Source organism: Nothobranchius furzeri, chromosome 4 (assembly GCF_043380555.1).
Source record: "Nothobranchius furzeri strain GRZ-AD chromosome 4, NfurGRZ-RIMD1, whole genome shotgun sequence".
In the NCBI taxonomy this organism is placed as follows: Eukaryota; Metazoa; Chordata; class Actinopteri; order Cyprinodontiformes; family Nothobranchiidae; genus Nothobranchius; species Nothobranchius furzeri.
Window position 1 is genome coordinate 2,595,950 of NC_091744.1, and position 24,276 is coordinate 2,620,225.

The window sequence follows — 24,276 nt, forward strand, 5'->3', positions numbered from 1 at the left end:
GATCATCCAGCTGTAACCTGTTTCTGATCGTGTCTTTAGTCCCGCTGTAACACTGATGCATCAGTCTCAGACGTCATGGAGCTCAGGTGTTATTAGAACTACCTGTGTGTGTTTACCACCCAGCTTCAGCCCTTCTGTGGTCGGGTCTGACCCAAGTTAGTAAATGTAAGTCCTCCATCAGGCTTGTGCCTCTTCTAGTGTCATTTTAAAGGATTGTATTTATTTATTTATTTATTTGTTCATTCATTCATTACTAGATTACCAGCAACAGAAATGCTACTAATAACAGACAATTATGTGAAGCTGGAAAAATTAAAATACTGTGCAAAACTACATTCATTTCTGTAATTTAACTAGACTGAGAGACCATTTAAAGGCTCGGGAACATTTACAGGTGTTTCTATTTGCAATTTTAAATTTTAGCTGATTGGGGTCTTGTTAAATATCACACAGTGACCTTTCAATAGTCTAGATAAGTGTAATGTTCCTATTAGTAGTTCCTCCTGTTAAGTTCTTATTTATTTAAATTATTCAGGTTTCTAAAAAACATTTGGGCATACATTTTGTTATGTTCCAGCCATTAGTCATTTATATTTCACTATTGTAGTCATTTATAGTAAATTAAGTAAGTTCAATTAACCCATTTTTCTTGCATTCTTTAATGAAAAAAGTAACTAAGTAGTTTTTTTTTCTTGGTAATTAGTTACTTTTATAATCTTGTAACTCAGTAACTGAGTTACTTTTTTGACAAAGTAATTAGTAACTATAACTAATTACTTTTTTAAAGTAACTTTCCCAATACTGCTCATAACACACTCAAGTATTTAGCTACATAACATGGATGTGAGAGGTTTCTAGCTGTCTGCTACCACTTCAACTTTAGGACAAACTACTAGGGTCCCAAAAGGTAAAACACCATTTGAAGTCACGGACAACTAAAGTCCCTGGAGTCCCTTTAAAGGTGTGGAACACTGAAAAAACATTTTTAAATGATTATTTCTGATTATAATGTGTCACTCTGAGCTTTTCGTGGAGGTTGCATTAATTTCTGATAGAACATAGATGATGAAACTCTAGGATTTGAAAAGCCTGACAGATCTACATCACACTGTCACTTAACATTCATGGACTCATCCATCTTGGCTCACAATGGGGAAGGCTGTTGTTGGTTTAGCTTCCAGAAATCAGCAGAGAATGTCTCAGCTGGTAGAAGCTATCCGTTAGCATTAGCATCTCCGCCACACAGAAGAACTCAAGGCTCGATTTCATCTTACAAGGCGTTCATTCCTACTAAAGACCACTGCAAGTGCATTGATTAAAGGAGTTTTCAACACCTTTAAATGGCAATTTGAATAACGTCTTTTTCTGGCACTTACACGCTAGCAACGACTCCACCTCGCCTGGACTGGGTTGGGATTGTTCTCATTAGATAGCCTTTGATTGTCCCGCGTGCTACTGGACGTCTTTTCAGCCCTCTTCCTGAGGCGGTCTGCCAGGAGTGGAACTGGTCCAATACGACCACTGCTGACTGACTGACCAGCTCAAAATCATGCCTACTATTAAGGGTAGCCTCCAATTGGCAGACAGAATCAGCCTGTGGGGGCTTCCCGCATACACAATTCGTTATCATTCTGGATGCTGTGGAGTTAACAAGCCTTTCACTGAGCTGTTTTACTCTCTCTCACTTCTGTGAGGAGTGCACGTGCACACACACACACACACACACACACACACACACACACACACACACACACACACACACACACACACACACACACACACACACACACACACACACACACAGTAATGCAAGACTCAGCAATGAAGGATGCAAAATCAGTCAAAGAGTCACCAAAAGACTGCTCAGGCCGCTTTTGTTTATTTATGGAGATACCGCTGACTTCTCTGCGCTCTGTTTCCCCACCCACATGCTCGGAGATGCGCTCAAGACATCACAGACCACCTATGTGCTCAAGTGTGGAATGAACGCGGTGAGGTTGGGGTGGGCAGAGCAGAGCAGAGTGCAGTGGAGCCGATGCAAGTGTGTAAGTCAGGGGTGCCCAATCCTGGTCCTGGAGGGCCGGTATCCAGCAGGTTTTGTGGTTTTTCTGCTCCAACACTCTTGATTAACTGGTTGAATCATCTGTGCAGCATCTGATCAGGCTCTGCAGAAGCCTGTTAATCACCTGCTGATTGAAATCAGGTGTGTTGAAACAGAATTAAAACTAAAACATGCTGGATACTGGCTCTCGAGGAGCAGGATTGGGCACCCCTGGTGTAAGTGGCATTAGGGTTCTACAACCCCCCCCCCCCCCCCCCCCCCCAAGGCGCTTCACAACACAATCAGTCATCTACCCATTCACACGCTGATGGTGATGAGCTACGATGTAGCCACAGCTGCCTTGGGACGCACTGACAGAGGCAAGGCCTGTTGAACACAGGTGCCACCGGTCCCTCTGACCACCACCAGCAGGCAATGCATGTTAAGTGTCTTGCCCAAGGACACAACAGCAGCATTCAAACCTGCAACCTTTTGATTACTAGACAACCTGCTTTACCTCCTGAGCTACTGCTGTCCTTTAAACAGAAACGTTGATATGATCCTAAGCAAAATGTTAATTAAAGATATACTAGGGTCAGTGACTTCTGCAGATAAGAGCAAGAGGCGATTGAAACATTGATCAACAATGATCAATAAAGTATAATTTTAAACAGCATAAATATACATGTGAGACAAGATCTTTGGGAAAGGTGCTATTGATCCCTGAGGGCCTTTGGTGCTGACATGCAACATTTAGAGACACATTAGATCACAAGAAGGCACAAGAAATCTAGCCTCTCCATTGGTTACTGTCCTGTAAGGATAAGCATGTCGCTCTCAGAGAAAACGCACCCAACACACAAACATGTTTACCGTCTTCATCCATGTGCTTGTCTTGACGCTCTTACACTGAGCACAGTGGTGGATTCATCTTCTGTGTGTGAATCACCCAGATTAGAGGCAAGCCGTAATCCGAAGTGCAACAATCATTCCTGCTGTATCCTGCACATGTTTCTCTGCTGCTTAAATGATTCTCACCATTAAAAAGAAATGTTACAGGACGAAGGAGATTAGTTTTAGATGTGAGTGAACAACACGTGAAAAAGAGATGTTCTACGTGTTTTAACTTTTATTTGATTGCTTTGAAAAGCTGCTCGCTGGAGACCTTATTCAGATAAACACTTGGAGGACTTCTCAAAAGCCTTGAATTGATTTTCTTGTGTGAATTTTTTTTAAATATATTTTATACTTTTGAAGGAATTAGTTCTGATATAATTTTTAAGGAATCTGATGTAGATGTAAACTTTACTTTCTTACATGTCCGAATAGTTGGAACATTGCATCCTTGCCTTTTATTTTCATACAGAAGACTTTTGTTCATGGTCATTAAACTAATTGGGTCTCTCTTGTGTTCTTTTTCTACTCCAACCTGATGTCCGTCTGTCGTTGTGCTTTGATCTGAAGAATACACTGTAAGTATCCTCAGTGCAGTTCACAACAGCTCCAGCAATTTGTTAAAATGAGAACAAGCCCAGAGTCACAATTATCGTAGGCTTATAATCATATAGTACGAACTAATAAATATTAGAAGCTATTTGCAATAAGCAGAACCTTCCCAAGTTAATCACTGATGTGTGAAGTACATTTTCATCCCAGGGTAGGAGACATTTTGTTGCTTGAAGACCGTAGATGTAGATACTGGACATAGCCCGCACATTTCTCTCTTAATTTTCTAAATTCCACAAAATGGGAGGTTCCCACCACCGCCATCTTGGTCATGTCACACATTACATCACGCCCAGACAATCCAAAAATGAGAAAAGAGGTGGAGCTGAGAGTGGGGCTCTGAAGGTGGGAGCAAATGAACCAATGTAGCTACTAGCGACTGAGCTAATCCCCAAAGCTTAGCCGAAGCTCCGGGGTAGCTGACCCGCGCGACCGCCTGGCTTCCATGTGGGGCTGTAGCCAGGTTGGTTACCTGTGGAGCTCTAATGTTGACTGTTAAACTACAAGCAGAGCCTCAGACCGCTGCAATCAGAGCTGGGCACCCAGGTCGCTCATGTAAGCTGGTGAACAGCTCTTCCTCCAAGGTCGGAGATCATTGGAACATTAGCCACACGCTAACCTGAAGCTAACAGAGTTTTTCGGGTGCTTTTGAAGAGGAAAAAACACTGTTAGAAACTCCAAAGTCAAGGCACTTCTGGCCAGGAGACAGGAGAAACCAGGCGCCTGCCTCACTGGACTGCATCCGGGTGGATTGAGCGGCAGATTCACAGATCCCTGAGTGCAGGGCAGATACCGTTTAAGGGAGAGATGGTACCGAATCCCAGCAAACCCCTCTTTCGCAACGGCAACCTCGCTGATCTTTGACCGCGGTGGACAAGCGAAGCCCAAAAGCCTCTACTATCCTCGATCAGCTTACCTAACTCTTGTTTCGTTATCCACCTAACAGCAACTCCAAAATTTTATATTTCCACCCATCTCTGACTAACAAGTGTTATGTTAAATGGACAATATTTCCTCCCATTCAACCAGCAAAATAAAGTACAGAAATATAATTTTACTTATTGATAAAAAGGAAACAGAGACTTCATGGATGATCTCTTGGTGCAACCACAACCACTCCTTGTCATCCTTGTCCAAATAGTTCCATGATTAACATCCAAACACAAACCCAGAGGACACAACTGAAGTTCATAGAGTTGTAATGGCCAAACACCTATTAACTTGAGTCTCAGGCTGAGGTCTTCCCTGGAGCTAGCCGCTAGCACTAGCTCTGACGCTCATGCTACCTGCCAATCAAATGTAATTATTTATAGCTTCAAGCATTTAATTGCAGTTAAGAAAAAGTGACGAAAATATTCACTCCCCTCAGAGTTGTCATGACTGTAAACTAAGCATGTTAAACCTAAAAGGTTTTCTTGAACCAGGCTGTAAACATGTTTTTTTCTGCTGTGAAATTGGCATTTTGAACATGGGAATCCATGAGAGTGGAACTGTAAGTTTTGGCACTTCCGTGTTGGGAGTAGTTCTGGGTGTCCAGGGTTGACACTTGGTGAAGACACACAGACACAGCCTTCCAACTTTTTCATCTCTCAAGATTTAACTCAAATCTCCAGTTTGGACAAAACATTGAATTCACAAAATTACACTTGTGTTGGTTTCATTCGAATAACAGATGTCTGTGGATTTTGGTGCTTAAAGAGCAAGTCACCCCAAATCAACTTTTTTTTTCCTGATAAACTAAATAAATGTGTGTCTAATTGTGCTGCCGACACGTGTAATAGTTTTGCACTTTAGTGCATTTTTGTTAAAATTTTAATTGTCTGCCTAAAACTGTCAGTGTTGTGCCGTTGTCAGGTAAAAACTCTGCACTGCGTTTGAATTTAAATCTGCCATTGCTATTGGCTAAGAGGTACCCTAGAATGTTAGCTGGTACCATATGATGTCACAATGTCATTGTGAGCCTATGTGTGTATGTATTTGTTAGTGGCTCCGCCCTCTCGGTCTGCAAGGCAACAGCATTTGTTGCATTTTTCAAACAGGAAGTGGGAGTTGAGTAATAATCTGGTAGGGGATGACTTGTTCTTTAAATAAATCCTTCATCAGTCTAAATTGCATTCAAAGTTGCTTTATTTTGATTATTCCTAAATATTTATGACCCAACCAGATTTGAACCCTGAGCTCCCAGTCCCAGGGTGGACACATACAACTACGCCACTGAGAAGGTATATGGCACCTTCTAGTGTTATACAGCCTGCCAAGGTGCTTTACAACACAATAGTCATTCACACACTGATGGCGATGCACTACAATTTGGCCACGGCTGCCCTGGGGGTGGCCACTGACAGAGGCAGATGAACCTTGTGCCACTGGTTCCCTCGACCACTAACATGAAGTGTCTGTCCAAGGATACACTGACTGGGACAGGGCTGGGGGCGTGGACCTTCAACACTCTGGTCACATGGTGGGCACGTCATTGCTCTTATGCTCAATAACCGATATTTTCTGATATTATACATATTTCTCTACACTTACGACAGTGTAAAAGGGACTGCAACACCTACATTGCATCTCTGCTTCAGTTAAACACCCCAGCAATCCTCCGCCACATCACTATCACTGTCTTATTTCCCTAAAAATACCACATAGCTAAACCCCTCCCCCTCCGGAAACACAGTCAAATGGCAACGTGATGGAAATGAACATTGATTGTTAATATCGACTCAGTTCTACTTATCAGAACGATACCATACGCTAAAATCTGACTAACATTGGCCGAAACCGATGCTGCTGCAGATAGACCCCTGATCCCATCCTACAAACTACCCTTCATGTCTTGGCTGTGTGACCTGTCGCAACCATCAACATACATATAGGTCGTAACCCATTAAATACATGAAGTCTTGGCTGAGCAAATGAGCACATATAAAACACACACGTGTTGATGGGTTTGGCTACAGGGCTGCTGTGGTGCAGGGAGAGAAACGTGGACGGCATGAGTCACGCTGTTTTTGCAGACAAGAATAACGGGGAAAGACGGCAATGCTTTGACAGCAACTGGATTCTTGACATTCTTTGAGTGTTTATGTGTAGGAGCATTTTGTGTTCACAGATGACTCATTGTACAACAAATACACCCATGCAGGATTGTTATTTTATTTAAAAATTACAGAAAGCCCTAAAATTGTACTTGTCTTTCGTGTCTTTCTACAGCTTGATCTTTATAGTTGGTAAACACACATACAGCAGCAGCTTTGACAGCCACTGCTTCTATTTTTTAGATGTTACAGCAAGGCATTTAAAATGGAAGCTTTTATTTTTACATTTTTCTTCTAAGTAGATTTCTAATAAGGGGCAAAGAAGCTTGCCTTTGTCACAAACGTACAACAGGCTGTACACCAGCTCAGTTTAAATGTGTTTTTGATTGAAACCCCACTTTTAGTGATTATACCTGATTATAATCAGTCACTCTTGAGTTTTTTATGCAGGCTGAACATGAAAATAGTCTCCTACACCTATCTCCTGCTTTAGATTCTGATAGAAAATAGACAATGAAAATCTAGGAGTGATGTCACACTGTGAATTTGCATTCATATCCTCACCCATTTTGGCTCGCACCCGCCCACAGGAAGACTTTAAAACATTTTTTGCAGTGAAGAGAGAGAGCAGAGAGTGTCCTGGTGATAGTGAATTTGCAACATGACTGAACGTGTTCTGTTAGCCAATCAGAAGTGAGGTGTGTGCATATCATATATAATAATGAGCAGTCCTGCAGTTTTCAGCACACCTCTGCACCAGCTAACTTCTGCATCTCAACAGGAGCATCATAGTATTTTTAATGACTCATAAGGCATTGATTTACACTAGAGAACACTGCAAATGTATTGAAATAAAAATACCTTTAAACACATAGAAATCAATGAAAGGCAGAACGAAGATGGCTGTGATGTTGTTTTTCATTTATAGCTTTACATATTTTTTGTGTTTGACTCACAGTGCTCCTTCCTGCCCAAGTTCTCCATTCACATAGAGACTAAATATGAGGACAACAAAGGAAGCAATGACAATGTAAGTACACAGTCTGTCCGAATCACCAAAACACAAGAAGCACACAGCCTATCTGTGGTCTCCTGGCTGCTCAGTTAGACTTTCCAGGAAAAGAGACTCCTGTGCCGTGTTTGCAGATGGCCTAAAAGCTGATGCATTCTGATACTGTAGTTGCTGCACAGATTTTACTTTCTCGTTTTCGTCAAATCTGTAATGTTGTGTTTGGACTTAAATTAGCTTAACATCATCGTTCATTAGCATTGGAAATATGCTCTTTTAGTCCTTGTTCAGTACCTCTTTTTCATGCTGCCGCTGAAGGTTGATATTTAGGGACAAACATACGTCTCTTCATGTTCAGGGGTGTTGATCTCTGGTATGGATCATGGTCCTAATCAAGACATTTCCATCAGTTTTGGATGGTGACTCTCAGCCATTGCTGAGCACAGATTCTTTGCTGGGCTGGAGGAAAATGCTGCTGGTTCATGAAGGGCAAAAACAGTGGAAACATTATGAAGTCCACATTTTTAAAAGTTTGAGTTGGTTTCACCTTTTCCCTTACTTTTTTAAAAGACATAACACTTCAATAAGATAAGTATGTTTTATTTATATAGCACTTATCACAGACATAGAATCACAAAGTGCTTCACATAGATCAAAACAAAATAAAACAGTCATAAAATCATAAATAGATTAACATCATAAAATCAAAATGCTCTCAAAACAGAATCAGATTAACATCTGAAAAAGTCATAAAATTCTAAAATTTCATAAACAGATGAAAGATTAAAAATTTGAGTTTAAAATAAGAAAATAAAATGTTTAGGTAAAAGCAGCTTTGAATAAAAGGGTCTTTAGCTGTTTTTTAAAAGTGTCCAGACTGTCAATACTGCGTAAAGATAAAGGAAGATCATTCCAGAGTCGGGGTGCAACAGTCTGGAAGGAGTGATCACCTCGACTTTTGTATCTGGTCTTTGGAACTGCTAGAAGGTTCTGGTGTGTGGACCTGAGGGCTCGGGTTGGAGCATAAGGCGTTAACAGTTCAGTAATATAGGGAGGAGCTTGACCATGCAGAGCGTTGAAAGTTATAGTCAAGATTCTAAAAGGAACTCTAAAGTTAATGGGTAACCAGTGCAGAGACATTAGAATAGGAGTGATGTGTGCTCTTCTGTTTGCTCCAGTTAGGAGCCTCGCTGCAGAGTTCTGGACCAAAAAGGCGGCCACGTGCTTTTTTGTTAAAACATGTGAAGAGTGTGTTATAGTCATCTAGACGGGAGGAGATAAAAGCATGGATAACCATTTCAAGTTCATGTTTTGACATCAACCTTTGCAGTTTGGAGATATGTCTTAAGTGATAAAACAGCTACAGACCAACGTTTTTGAGTGACCTTCAAGACACATTAATTGGTAAAAAATAACACCCAAATTCCTTAAGTTTGTCTTGGCGGCAGAGGATAAATGACCAAGTTTTAGACTAATCAGGGGAACCATGCTCTCAGGGGCAATGATCAGACATTCAGTCTTTTCAGAGCCTAACTGAAGGAAGTTACCTTCTAGCCAGCTGGTGATAGCTGAAAGAAACTCTAGATGCTAAATTAGCCAATGTCCAAGTACTCCAGCTACCTCCGACAGCCCAAATTCATGCATTAACACCTCTAAATTGTCCCCAGGTGTCCCATTCATCCTTTTTCGTCCACTTATCATCGTGGGGGCAGCAGCCTAAGCACAGAGGCCCAGACTTCCCTATCCCCAGCCACTTGGGCCAGGTCCACTGGGGGAATTCCAAGGCATTCCCTGGCCAGCTGATAAACATAGTCCCTCCAGTTTGTCCTGGGTCTTCCTTTAGGTCAGTGTTTCTCAACCCTGGTTCTTGGGACCCACTGATCTGTAAGTTTTCTTCTTCAGAACACCTCATTTACATTGCCTCCACAGGAGGACATCAAGTGCTGCAGATGCCTGTTAATCACTTATTCATTTAAGTCAGGTGTGTGGCAGCAGGGAAACACTGGTGTTTGAAAGGGTAACATGGAAAACATACAGGACAGTGGGTCCTGAGGACCAGGGTTGAGAAAAGTGCTTTAGGTCTCCTTCCAGTTGGACATGCCCAGAAAACCTCACCAGGGAGGTGTCCAGAATTGGGGTGGGAATCTTAAACCGGTTCTTATTGAGAACCGGCTCCCATTGTTTCAATATCTAGGAATCGTTTGACACTTTTGCAAACGATTCCCCTTACCAATTCCAGTCGGCATGAATGACGTCACCGTGCACGTTGTGTAGCTTACGGAAGCAGGAAACATGGCTTCTAAGTGGCACAAATGCTCAAAAGTTTGGTTATATTTTACAAGAAAGCATGACAACAGGGTAACTTGCAATAATGGCAAAGTAGATAATTCGTCACGAGAGGAAGCATCACGAATATACAAAAGCCTTTGGGCACAAAATATGCAAAATAGTTAATGACGTATTCTGACCCTCTATGGACCCTCTACAGAGTAGTGAATTTCAACGCAGCTGCAGAGGTGATGTTCGCACATCCTCTCCTGTTAATACTGCAGGTAACTAATCAACTAACACATCATGTTCGCGTCATTAAACTTATATTTACACCTCCACACTAGCAGACTCCAGCGACAAAGGTCTGACCTGTGGTGAGATTTTTCCCACTCTACAAAATCTACAGCAACACCGCACCGAACAAGAAGATGACTCTACCTTCACAGGGAGCATAAAGGAGAACATTTGGAAAGATATTTCCAACCGATACAGGTACAACTTATTATTTATCATAAAGAAACTGAGAGTTATACTGCAGAAGCTGTGCGCAGTTTTATTTTTGGCACCTGTTTAACTACAATTGATAAAGAATCGGATCGATAGACAGAATCGACAATGCCATTGATATTAATAAAAACTTATCAATTCCCACCCCTAGTCCAGTAGGCATTCTAACCAGATGCCCGAGCGACCTCAACTGGCCGCTCTCGATGTGGAGGAGCAGCGGATCTACTCCGAGCCTCTCCCGGATGACCGAGCTTCTCACCCCATCTCTAAGGAACAGCCCAGCCACCCTGTGGAGAAAACTCTTTTCGGCCGCTTGATTTTGTGATTTCATACTTTTGGTCACTAGTCAAAGCTCGGGACCACACGTGAGGGTAGGAACGTAGATTGACCGGTAAATCGAGAACTTTGCCTTCTGGCTCAGCTCTCTCTTCACCACGACAGACTGGTACAATCAATGCCCACATCACTGCAGATGCAGCACCAATCCGCCTATTGATCTCGTGCTCCAGCTTTCCCTCACTCATGAACAAGACCCCGAGACACTTAAACTACACCACTTGGGAAAGGACCTCATCTCTGACCCAGAGAAGACATTCTACCCTTTTCTGACTCAAGAACATGGTCTCAGATTTAGCGGAGCTGTTTTTGCTCAGAGTCCACCAAACGTTGGTCTGTTCATACGGATGGCTAATTTAGTTCGAGCTGTTGGATTGCACACACTCCAGTTCAGAAGAGCATTAATCATCAAGTGAGAATGCCAGTGCCCAGACAGTGAAGGATGAAAGGCTGGTGTGTATCCAAACAGAAAGCCTGAAATATGTTTAGTTGTGCTTTTTGGCCTAAAAATGAATCTAAAAGTTCACTTGCCCGACGCTACAGTTATCACAGAAAGTGGCGGCCAAATCTCGGCCATATAAACAGACACCTGCAGTGTTTTGAACATGCAGAGATGTTATGGATGGATGTGCTCCATCCAAACGACGAGAGTGATGGTGTTGAAATGAAATTTACAAAATTGAAACTGCCTTCCGCCAGTTCACTCAGTGAAGATTGAAAGATGTCGCATAAATATGTTTGTTTGTGGTTCTGCTGAAATGCCTGACAGATTGGGACGCCTTTGGATGTGAGCTGAGTTGAGATGCTGTGTTGCGCACGCATGCACGCACACACACACAAACACACTCAGAGTTATTCAGCATTAATAAAACGACAGCTGCACGACTTTGTGAAGCACATGAACGAAAACTCTTTCCATGTTTTAACATAACAAGTGGATAAATATTGAAGCGTTTTTTTAAATAACAAATGCAGTTAAATGAAGATGGCAGCGGTTTTAAAATTTAAAAACAATTTTTAAAAAAGGCTGATCAAGACTTGTGTGCTCCCATGTGTCCATTATGACACAATATGTGTGTGTCCATCTGGCTTATCTTCACACTGTGTGTGAGCTCTAAAAAAGCACAGAAAGGAGGAGGAATGGAAAAAAGGAAGGAGGAAGGAGGGTAAAAGAGGGAAAGGATGGAAAATCACAGATGCATAGATAGAAAATGAGTGGGTGTGCAAGGAGACATAGTGTACTTTTTAATGAAGAGTGTACCAACAGATCTAGACAAGCCAAATTTGACAGAAACATCCAAGAACAGTTAACGACCTGCACTTTTTTGTTTTTACTTAATTTACATCAATTAAAATATGTAAAAAATGGAAATGTATTGGGCATCAACATTTATGCTTTATCCTGAGATATAATCAAGTTTCAGCTCTTGATTTTCTTTTATTTTCATTGAAACCTTCTATGGAGGACCCACTTGTGGTTAATCCTCCTAAAACATTAGTAAATAAATAAATGAACTATGGATGTGTATTGGTGAAATTCTGGCGATACGCATTGCGATACAGGGGAGACGATACAATATACCACGATATTGTAACGATTCGTTAGTTACATCTTAAGTAATGACCCATAAAATGTGAGATTCCATAGGAAATATGAAATCAATTTGATGGATCTTTGAATATTACTTTAAGCAGAAGATCGGATGTTTTTATTGCAGGGATTAGATAACTCTTCGTATTAACTCCAAGAAAGAGAGAGTCAGGTTTAATAGTTAAAATATTTATTTCTAAACAGTTTAAACAAGACTAACTTTAAACACTATGTGTATCATGTAACTAAGGTGGAGTAAGACTGAGGATGATGTGTGTGTGAAAAATGTTCAGAACCAGCAAATACGGAGAGACTATTAGTTCTGAGTGGGAGTGAAAGGGTGTTTCGCTCTAAGCTTTGGTTTGGAGATTATAACACACATTGAGACGCCATCTGTCGGTCTACGTACCCCAACGGAAGTTCCCGTTTAGATCCAACATGTCAGGGGTCCAGCTTGAACCCTCTTGGAACTGACGTCTGTAGATATGCAGCGGTTGCCGACCCTTCCAGTCTTGAGTTACTCCCAGGTCACGACAGTTTATTGGCATCAGCGAGAGCCTGAAAGGGTCGTGATGGTTCAGCTTTTATTCTGAAGGAACCGTTGCAGCAGGTGGAACATACAACAGATTTATTCCAGCTTGTTGTTAGGTTCTTTCGGCTTTAAGAGGAAAGTTACGGATTGGCCACTCCGATAACTTCTCTAGTATGCTTGGAACTGAAGTTAAGATGACGTGGGGCATAGTTTTATAATTTGGATGTTTTGATTTGCTGTTGAATCAGAATTTGACAACAAAAGGGGATTATACAAGCACCAACAAAACCATGCCTCGCGTCAGATCTGGAGAGTTCTGATTGGATCAGAAAAAGTTAGTTAAAGTTAAAGTCCCAATAGTTGTCACACACACAGGTGTGTGTGCAAAATTTATTCTCCACATTTGACCCATCCCCTGGGGGAGCGGTGAGCTGCAGACAAGCCGCGCTTGGGAACTATTTAGTGGTTTAACCCCCCAATCCAACCCCTTAATGCTGAGTGTCAAGCAGAGAGGCATTGGGTCCCATTTTTTCAAAGTCTTTGGTATGACCCGACCAGGAGTCAAACCCCTGATCTCCCAGTTTCGGAAATGTATCATGTGACTTTAGCATTACGTGTGATCAGTCTAGTGTAAATATTTAAAGTTTTATTACTTATTAAAATACTATCATAGGATTATAATATCAAGTAATTAATATTCTCATTTCACAGATTGATTGAACATTGAGCTACACATGATTATTTGGACTAACAAAGTTATTTGATTATTATTTAAATAGAAACAGTTCTTCTTCTTTCTTCTTTCCTGTGCTGTCCGGAGAAGCAACAGTTTAGATAAGACCACCGAGCATGAGTGGCCTTGGCCCATATCTTGTAGATTAGGCTTGTGCCAGAAACTTATGGTTTTGCTTGGGCAGAGCAAATAGAGCAGGGCCTTTTAGGTCAAAGATGGACAATTCATCACGCTACAATATATTACAATACATTCAGTCAGACATTAGCGATATTTTTAGACTGGATTTAATATAGGAGAATTCAATAAACAGTTCAAACTGATGTTTAACATGAGGTAAATGAACCATAATAGAGGGATTTACATTTCAATGGTGGAAACAAAACCCATTGCACACTGCTGTCAACTAATGGTCTAACTAATTGCACCAAAATAAACGAAAATACATAAATGTTTGCATGTAAATTCTTCCAAAAATTAGATACACTGCTTTAAAAAATGTATGTATTATTGCAGGTAAAAAAAATCACGATAGATTGCAATATCGATATTTGCTATACACAGCTTTTGAATATTAATATAATATCGCTAGAACAAAATTCACGATATATTGCCATATCAATATTTCCTTACATCCCTAAAATGAACTAAAATGTAATTTGGATCATAATTAAACATCATGTTTATTTCTTTGGTAAAAAAATTCTGAATTTATTTGTTGTTGCCGAAACTTCATTGCAGCTGTTTTCTGTTTGCCTTCAGTCTCGTAATGTCTTTGGTGAAAAATCATCTCATTCAGTTGTAAGTCAGTTGGTCAGTTTGTAAAATATGCTTTGGCTTTTTAGATTTTAGTTTGTTGTCAGCTGGTTTTTCAGTTTTCCATATTTGCCTAACCATTCAGTTCCTTTTCTGTTTTAACTGCTGTTTTAATTCAGGGGTACCTAATCCTGGTCCTGGAGGGCCAGCACCTTAGTTTTAAACCTACTTCAACTTAGCTGATTTCAATCAGCAGGTAATTAACAGGCTTCTGCAGCACCTGATGAGCACAGGTGATTCAGCCACTGAATCAAGCGCAATGGAGCAGAGAAACCACTAAAACATGAGGATACCAGCCCTCCAGAACCAGGATTGGGCATCCCTGCTCTAATTCGTTTATACTTTGCAGGAAAAAAAATTGTATCGTATTTTTCAAAATTTTCATCTTCTTGTTTGAATAACTATGTTCTTTCTTTTCAAAAAGGTTATCTTCTCTCTTATTTCTTTCCAGTGCCTTTCTAAGGTTAAACCTTTCAATTAAAATGAGCATAATGTCTGTGCTGCTCTGATAATTGGTCACAATAATTTAATTCTGCACAATGAAATAGTGATGCATAGTTTTACCTCCATATATTAAACCACAAAGAGACTGAAAAGTGCAAAGTAAAATACCAAACCAAGAAAAAGCAGTAGGCACAAGCTCACTTTTTGGTAAATCAGCTGACTGAACATATGACAGAGTATTTGCAGTCAGCACTGTGGCATTAAACATCCAGCTGAGTATTTGTCACAGAGCGACCCCTGCTGGCCGTAGGGATGAGGTACTTCTAGTGGCAGACTGATTCCGTTTGATGTGAGAAGGTTACACCGACTGAACACTGAAGCTGCAGTGTTTCAAAACAGCTATGTTCCATTTTCAGATCTTTGAAACGGAGCTGAAGGACCAGGAGAGGGAGGTGTGCTTCGTTGACATTGCCTACGATGAAATCCCTGAGCGCTACTATAAGGAGTCCGAGGTGAGTGTGCGTAGGAGTGTGTGTGTAGATGCTCATGACCAGTCCAGAGTAAACACCACCAGACGAATGTAAACTGCTGTAATTCTTCTGTAGACAACTTTGTGTCTGTTTTATTTTGTCATCCAGTCACTCATGGATTTTATGGGTTTTTTTTTAGATCTTTTTCTCTGAATGAAGCTCATGATCATAGTTTTAGCGCTTGAAACCATATTGTTTCATCTCAATTGAGCCTGGATTTATATTATTTATTAACTATAATGTGTTGGTGTGAATTATGTCCGCTTTTAACATTTGTTTACTCTCCCGAAAGTCAGATTTTCATTGAGATCTCTAAACAGCATTGAATGTTTTGACATTTTTAGAATCCGGAAGATTTTCCAGCTTTTTTTTTTTTTATTATTATTATTTTTTTGCTCAAAATTGACAAATTCCTTCCGATGGGAAGTGAAACTTTTTCAGAAAAAAAGTCGAGTCATTTTAATAAAAGTTCCCTGGTTCATGACTTCACCCCTCCCGCCTCCGTAGGACCTGCGATATTTCAAGTCGGAGAAGACATCGAGAGGCGTGCTGCAGGAGGGATGGAGGGACACGCAGGAGCCCATCATGTGCTCCTACAAACTGGTCACAGTCAAGTTTGAGGTGTGGGGTCTGCAGACGCGCGTGGAGCAGTTTGTACACAAGGTAAGAGCTGTTCACCAAAATTGCTATAAAGACAAAGAAATCAACATTACAACTATAATATGACTTACTTACTAAAATAAGTTCAGCTGTTATGCTGTTCAGTAATAAACGGGTAAAAAATCTGTTTTAGGTGGTTCGAGACGTGCTGCTGCTGGGACACAGGCAGGCGTTCGCTTGGGTTGACGAGTGGATCGGTACGTCTACAAGCTCATTACCAACTCCTTTAACTCTGTCATGCATTTCCTCACAACAAAACCTTTGCATCTGCCTCCAAATTCTTCTGAAATCACGCCGCAGCTGTTTATTTAATATCAATGAGAACTCTTTAAATATTTGAAACTTAGTGACAGTTTATGCACAAATCATCATTCCGCCTGTATCTCACCTACAGCATGGACCCACTCAGGCATGAACAGCCCACATTCCTGTTCTGTTTTGCTGCAAAGAAAGTGAACAACATGGATTATAGATGTCAAAATCCAATCCAAAATACAGGAAACTCATTGTAATGTTGATTGTTTTATTATAATAGCTCAAGTTAAGGCCTAGTGGTCCTTCTAAGATCATTTAGTGGTTGTTTTGGTCAGATGCTGAGTGTATTGTTGTCTCCTGCATCTGTCGGAGCTCAAAGTGATTTTCAGCTGCTACGACATCAGATTTAAGCTCATCATCTGTAACATGACATGTTTGTGTGCATGATATCAGGAAAACCTGCAATGCACGATAAAAGTGATTAAAATTGTGATAACGATATGACTTGCAATAAATAAAAAAACTTAACTCAAGATAAAAAAAAAACTCATCAATAGGAAAAGCAAAAATTGGGATCAGAAAATGTGAGGAAAGGGGAAAAGGAAATGAACAAGATAAGGCAATCAGTGGATCCTGGGAAAAGCAGAATCAGCAGAAAGCAGAATGAAGCTAACTCAGGTGTTTGTTAGCCATAAGTGTTGTCTGCCTGGGGGGGGGGGGGGGGGGGGGCATCCAACCAATAAAAACCCACTCGATTGGCCAAATGGGTGAAGAGGTCTATTTGATTTGTGAAAAACTTCATGCTTCCGTTTGACAAAACACATAATGTGTAGCAAACATTTGAGCTGACCATTCAGTGCGCATGCCAATATCGCGCTGACCGATGTATTTTACAGCCCTACTAGACATCTTGAATTAGGCTGATTCCAAAATGTGAAATAATTAGTTTTACACCCAATAATTACTTTGAGAGTTGTGGTCCATAATTTACTTTAAAGATGTTGACTAAAAAAAAGGTGTTTATTAAAGCAGATCGGTCTCATGTTTTAAATGGAGCCACTTGCTCCAGTTGCATCAAGCAGCTACTGACAATTGACCAGAGTAATGAATGACGTGAGCTGAAACATGAATGCTGCTTCTGTCTAAAGAGCAGCCCTGTGTAATCGTTTAAGTGCCTACTGTTCATGTACTTGTCCTCAGCTCTTCACCTTCTCAATGTCTGCAGCCAACTTAGAAAATAAGCCTCTTTTTCTCTGACATGACACATAACGTTAATATTTCTTGAAACCTGGATGCTTCCTAATACCTTTCTCCTGTGGAGTAGGTGAATGTTTGTTTTTCTTTCTTTCCGTGAACAAGCCTCTTCTTCCTTATTCTTAATCTTGAATCATCCTCGACTTCCTCTTTCGTTCCCTTCTCCTTTTGACTTGGATTTGTCTCCCCTGCACACTCTTTGGGTTCTGGGGAGCCCAGCTCTAACCTCATAGTCTTTAACCTCAATCAAAGCTTGTCCTGCCCAGCAAACCTTCGTTTTTCCTTGTCTGTTTCTCATCTGGAATGCAATTGGGTTTTATTTTGGAGGAGTAACAACATTTCGACCCTCGTTACACTCTTACCCCGCCCCCTCTTATTACAGATATGACTTTGGATGATGTGCGGGATTACGAGAGAAAAATGCATGAGAAAACCAACATTAAAGTTTGTGATGAGCAGACAGACCATTCCACCACAACCCCAACTTCACTGGACGACATAGAGATCCATGACAAAGCAAGAGTACGTGTTTTTTCATCGTTTTTGCTTCATTGGTCCCTCTTCTCTCTGTCTCACATTTGCACAGTTGCTAAGCTCCATGTGAAGCTGTCCTCATGGATCCTCTCTTTCTGTCTCGGGTCGTTTAGTCCTGAAAAGCCAGAATAAAAAGCACAGGATGATTTAACTTTAAAATGGTTGGTTTGTGCCAAACATGGTTATATAAATATGAGCTTCTGGTACTGACCAGAATACATGTTTGTTGATTAAAACTGCAGCTTTAGGAAAAGTCTTTAACTGGTCTTTAATGGTGAAAAGAAAATGCTCACAGGGGTGTTTTTTTTTAACTGAATTAATGAGCAATTGGTCTCGGGCTTCAAATAGGTTTTCATCCTTATTATTTTGCTAACAAGGGTTTATGTGTGCCTCAAAACTAGAGGTGGGAAAAATGATCGATTCTAAGATGCATCGCGATTCAGCCGTGCATGATTCTGCATCGATGCAGCAACGTGACATAATGAGATTCTCTCCCTATGTCTATGTCGGGGGTCGGCAACCGCGGCTCTTCCATCCATCTGATGCGGCTCTCTGTGCTTGTAAAATAATGAATGGATACTTAAATAAAATGCTTTATATTTTACTGCATTAATTTTACATCTGTAAGCTAATTCTAAATGTAAAGATTGTCTGCGTAAACCTGAACAGCTCCAACCTGGTCTTACTGTGAGACCGGGTTGACGCGTCACGCTTGTGCGTAATCATAAAGGCGCATTCTGAGCTGAAGAGGATGTGAGATTCTGGGATTCTCCTCAGACGCCACATTGGAGACAGGAACAAGCGCTATTCAGCCAAAGTTTCATAATCAGGGAACATTTTCTAAGTGACAAGTCTCGCTTCAGTCGGAGGAATCTTCCTGCATGCGCTTTGGTTCTGCGAGGTGCTCCAAGCCCCTCTCCACAACTTCAGCTCGCTGTGCGCCGTACGCGCTGACAGCGAGCTGTGCTGAGCTCCGTGTCAAGCTCAGATGGGAATAATTTCTTAAGTGATTTAGCTACATCTGCGCGAAACGAATAAAGTGTCAGTTCATCTGCTTGCGTCGGGGTGGTTCTTTCTATTCTTTCTCCGTCAAAATAAACGGTTAAATACGGGAACTATCCGGTCAACACAACACAAGCCCTGCTTTTAACTGATCTGTTTTCTTGTGAAAATTGTTGCAAAGAGATATAATTTAACTTGATTTACAGCAGAGCCAGGCGCACTGCGCCGTTATCTCCGTCACTGTAAATGAGGGAAAAACAAAATGATTGGATCCTTTTCTGACCTTCCCCACCTACAAAGTTTAATTACAACAATCAAATGTGACAGAGCCTGGATTTGTATTCTGAACAGTCTAAACATGTTTTAAAAAGAAACGTATGACAAAAGTGGCACCTGCTCAGTAAAACCACCAACAGGGTGAAAAATATCAAAGTATTGTAGGCAGAGACGGGCTAAAACTTCTGGATCCACTTTATATAAATCGTTTTATTGATTATCGTCTTATGAAAGATAACTTTGACGTACACGAGCGACCGGTACTGGCTGCTGTCACCTGTTGTGAGCAGCGCTCTGCTGTCTGAGGGTAGGCCCCGCCCACAACGCCGCGGCTGCTGTGGCTCCCAGTGTTTTCTTTACTGTGGGAAACGGGTAATAATGGCTCTTTGATGGGAACAGGTTGCCGACCCCTGGTCTATGTCTATGCAGGACAATAACGTTTTGAGGTTTTACAATTACTTCTGGGGGCAGAGTTGCAATGACATGTGCACTGCGTTGCCCTAGCGCCAATTTAAAACAGAAAAGGCGGACAGGGATACAGGGCCAACAGGGCCAACATTACCAGTAATCAAAGATGTACCCGTTACATGTAAATTGGATGTCTGGGCTAATTACGGTTTTGGGATCCTGGATGTGAAAGAATCACTTAACACAGTATTTGTTTACTATTTTTAAGTTCAGTAATGTTCTGTCTTAAAGCTGCTCTACCGAAAACATTATTTCTTGAATTATTTAAGTAATTATAGGCAGCACACTTTAAACATTATTGCTCACTATAGTGAATAGATGAATGTTCTGTTTTTCAGGGATATCGAAATAAAAAAGAAATTGAAAACTATTCTACTGCTTTTATTAAGTAATGAAAATTTTTGTGTGAAGAATCGTGATGCATTTCAGACTCAAATCGAATCGTTAGGCAGATAATCGGAATCGGATCGAATCGTGAGGCAGGTAGAGATGCACACCACTACTCAAAACTCTGATGACTTTGAAATATTTCTTCTGAATTCCTTTTCTGAATATCCGTGGCTCTTTGAAGGCCAGAAATGGTGAAATCTGAATAATTTTCCAAAAAGGGTCACTGAATTACACATGTTTACACTTTTTCCACGTCGATAAAATGAATCTGGTATTATGAAACATGTTCATTTTAATGCAATTTTATAAAATATTTTTGACTTTTGTTTAGGTCGTGCCTTTTGTTTAAATACCCTACACTGAATATTATTGTTTTCATTTTAGACATACAGCATTGTCTGTTTTTAATTCATTTATTTTTACCTGGTAATAAATTGTGTGCATTATAAACTTTCTGGTTAAATCACTTTTTAGAATAAATCATTAACATAATTTAAAAAAATAGCATATTTAACAAACTGGGTCTGTTGATTTGGAAATCTCAAACTAACTCAAACACCTAATTCTTCTCATTTTTATTTTTCCAATCCAGACATGACAATGGATGAGGTGAGAGAGTTTGAGCGCACCATCCAGGAGGCCACCAACCAGAAGATTGGGGTGTTTCCCCCATCGATCTCCATAAGTGAGATGCCCCTGTCCTCCTGTGCCCTCACCGGTCCTGCAAGCGCCCCCTCAACTCCCATGTGCACTGATGCTCCAGAGTCTCTCTCGGTTCCCAAGGACCGTCCTCGCAAAAAGTCTGCTCCCGAAACCCTGACCCTACCTGACCCTGCTCCGAGTGCAGCTTCCCAGGGCTCTTCCTCCAACCAATTAGCCATGTCTAATCACCTTCCGCCGTCCACGCCGCCTTCCAACTCTGACCCTGATGAAGTGGGCGGCCATTAAAACAGTGGAACGTCTTCCCTCCACCCTTGTCGCCCCTTCTTAACCTGTTGTCTTATGAGCCCAATGAGACCAATCTTGCCTCCAAGCACCAGTGCCCTGACATTCAAGTTCCTTAGCCATATTCAGGGATTTACCATAATCCTAAACACAGCATTCGTTTCCAGAAGTCCTCATCCTGTCATTAGGTCAGCTGTAGACTCACTGAGTCTAACCAGTAAACCTCCACCTCTTTTTTTACAAACATGTTTATAAAAAACCAATATCTTTTTCCTCACATTCCTTTTGTAAATCAATAGTTTATTTACTGTTTTCCTGGTTGTGTTCAATCAAATGAGCTGGCCATGATTTTTACCTGATTTGTAAAGTAGTTGCCTTGACACCACAGAGCCACTGGAAACTAAGTGCAAGTAACATGTACAAATGAAATAATACCGTCCATTTTAGTCTTTCAATTGATTGTGTTACGCTAGAAATCGGCTTAATGACTTGTGCTAGACTAGAGCGGTAGAGAGGCAGTCATGTTGGATCAGATCCACTGGTTTTTAGTTGTTTAAACTGGCCTTTGGGTCAGACTAGACTTGCTCGTTTTGTTCCAAACTATAAAGCTACAAGCGATGCAAATTCTGTACAATCACTCCAAAACTTCACCTCAGGTCTCCCCAAACGTGCATCTAGATCACAATCCAAAGGCAGGGAAGTTGCCAAACATATACCTCCACAGAAATTAGAAAGCGGTAACAATTGCATGTTCTACACCAGTCTAAAACTTCAGAATGTTTACAAATCACAGGTATTGAAAATATTGCTGTTGCGGCTGCATTCACAGCTTTAATAGCACTGAGAGGTTGGTGCATAAAGATAAATGTTGCCTAAGCAAATGCTGGACATCTCCCATTTTACAAATGGGATTCGCTTGAGTGAACTCGACAGGATCTTGTGTTGGAACAAAAGGCCAGGAGATTGTAGGCACAAGCTGATTCTTGTGCACAGTCGAGTCAATGCTGGATCTGAAGAAAAGGGCACATGTGTCAAGCTGACTTGAATATGTGCTTCGTTAGGGGCATAGCATTTGCAGAAGTACTAGCACTTATGCTTTGCAAAGCTGGAGCTTTCATAACAGATTTACAACATTTGTCTGTTTTCCTGGCTTGTATTACAAGTTGGCATCAAAACCCCTGAAGGAAAAACAAACCCAGTAATAGACAATTGTATTCTTTCATAGAAAACCCTCCTTTTCCATTCAGTACTATTCAAAGGAATGGTTTAATACGCTGCATGGAATGTTCACTACGTGTCTACAAAATATGAACTAGATACGGTATATGGGTACACTGTGTTAAGCAATGCAACTATATGAAGGAGAAATGTTGAATGCTTCCTTTTAGAAGTTTGAACTCATTTTGTAAAGTTGGAAAATGCTGATTGTGACTGAAACTGACGCATGCCCAGAGAATCTACTGTAGGCCTATAAACTCTTTAAACTCAGTGCCTCTGCATGCTGAAGTCGCATCGGCGTCGACCCATGTGTAAACCAAATTCTCTACAATAGTTCAGGTACCAACTTTTCAAATATTTTTTTTTTGATTGTTGGACAATGGTTTACAATCCATACAGGTAATCCGATTACATTAATACTTGTGTTGCCTCAGCATAGTGGCACTAAAGGGATGTGGTTGGTGTGAGAGCTTAAAGGGATATTTCAGCCAGTTTTAAGGATGGTTTTTGGTAAAAGATTGAATGACTTAATAGATGTGGATACCTTCATGAATGACTTCAGCTTGGATTAATACAGTTTCTGAAATATTTACATGAACACTGTTGACATTGGACCAATTTATACTATTTTGTCGTAGCAGCGTTAAAGCTAGCTCATCAGTCCTGTAGAGCTTTAACTCCATTTCTCTAAACTAAGGCTATTCAGGAAGCCATTTTAAAGTAAAGCTCATTAAAAAGGCTGAAATATTTCTTGAAATTTCAGCTTGCAGTCAGTTTCACTGCTTTAGTTGCATTCCTCTGTGTTTATTTTTGGTTTAGACTCCCTAAACATTACCTTGTTTATCAAACTATAAGACAGAGGTCCATTTCTGGAAGAAGGTTTACTTACATTAAATTCTCTTGTGTAGCTTTTTAAATTAGCCCTTTATCTTTTTTTTCTCCTTCCTGCTTTCGTCTTCGGTCCTCTACTGTTGCTTCAGCTTCACGTTGATTCTTTAAAGCTTGTGTGCTTTCACTGCGGGGGGGGGGGGGGGGGGGGGGGTTGGAGACGTAGAGGGGTGCAACGTAAACATCACATTACACATTCAAGCTTTTTAAGTAATGGGGCTAACTTAATGCGTTTTGGGAAATACCTTATTTTCCGTTTTGATCTTTTTGGATTATAAACATTACAGCATTAGCACTTTCCAGTCTTTGACACCTTAAATGACAATAAAGGAATGTGTTTACTTTATCCTTGGGTTTATTTGACCAAAACTTTAAAAGTGAAGCTCAAACAGAAGGTCTTCAGTGCTTTTGCCATAGTTCCAATAATTTGCGCAGCTTTTCACTTACATTTCTTTCAAAATAAATCAAAACCGTAGCTTCTTAGCTGTTACAGTAAATTTTGTCTTTGTGTTTTAAAGAGGAAAATGCTATTAACCAGCTATCATCCCTCTGCTAGTGTCTGTACACTTACCAGTCTGGTACTGACCACCTCCTTCGTCAGGAACGCAGCAATCCAGGGACACGTTTGATCCACCGTGGGCTATTATTAAATATCAGCTCTGTTTAAAAGAGTAGCACAATAGCTGTTGTAAATACTGCTGTTAATAATTGTAGATTTCTTACATTGAGCCTGTTCCAAGTTTCATTACTGATGTGCCATGAATGTGGTCTGAGATTTAAAAATGGACGAGAAGGATTTTTTTTTGTGTGTGTGTATGTGATGGTTCAATCTGGAAGCTGACTTAATGTGTTTTTAATCAATGAAGTTGTTACTTAATGAGCGTATTGAATTCAGTTACGTTTATTCTCATTTCAATATGAAGATTCATTGTAGTTGTGCACTTTTTTTTGTTGCTCTCCAGCTGTTTCTGACTAACCCTGCAGGGGCAAACTGATTTTCTGAGTTGTGAAGCAGTTTGAGGCTTTGCATTTTAG

The 24,276-nt window shown here is 40.7% G+C and overlaps 1 protein-coding gene across 1 annotated transcript in view; it reads left to right on the forward strand.

Annotated features, from left to right (window-relative positions):
• Positions 1 to 21,161, forward strand: part of LOC107391647 (phosphatidylinositol transfer protein cytoplasmic 1) — a 117,871-nt gene extending 96,710 nt beyond the window's left edge. Inside the window, exons 4-9 of the mRNA XM_015969050.3 lie at positions 3,506 to 3,513; positions 7,541 to 7,612; positions 15,238 to 15,333; positions 15,859 to 16,014; positions 16,145 to 16,208; positions 20,783 to 21,161. Of these exons, the coding sequence (XP_015824536.1) occupies positions 3,506 to 3,513; positions 7,541 to 7,612; positions 15,238 to 15,333; positions 15,859 to 16,014; positions 16,145 to 16,208; positions 20,783 to 21,138 (752 nt within the window). The 3' untranslated portion in view covers positions 21,139 to 21,161. The remainder of the gene's footprint in view (positions 1 to 3,505; positions 3,514 to 7,540; positions 7,613 to 15,237; positions 15,334 to 15,858; positions 16,015 to 16,144; positions 16,209 to 20,782) is intronic.
• The last annotated feature ends 3,115 nt before the right edge of the window (positions 21,162 to 24,276 follow it).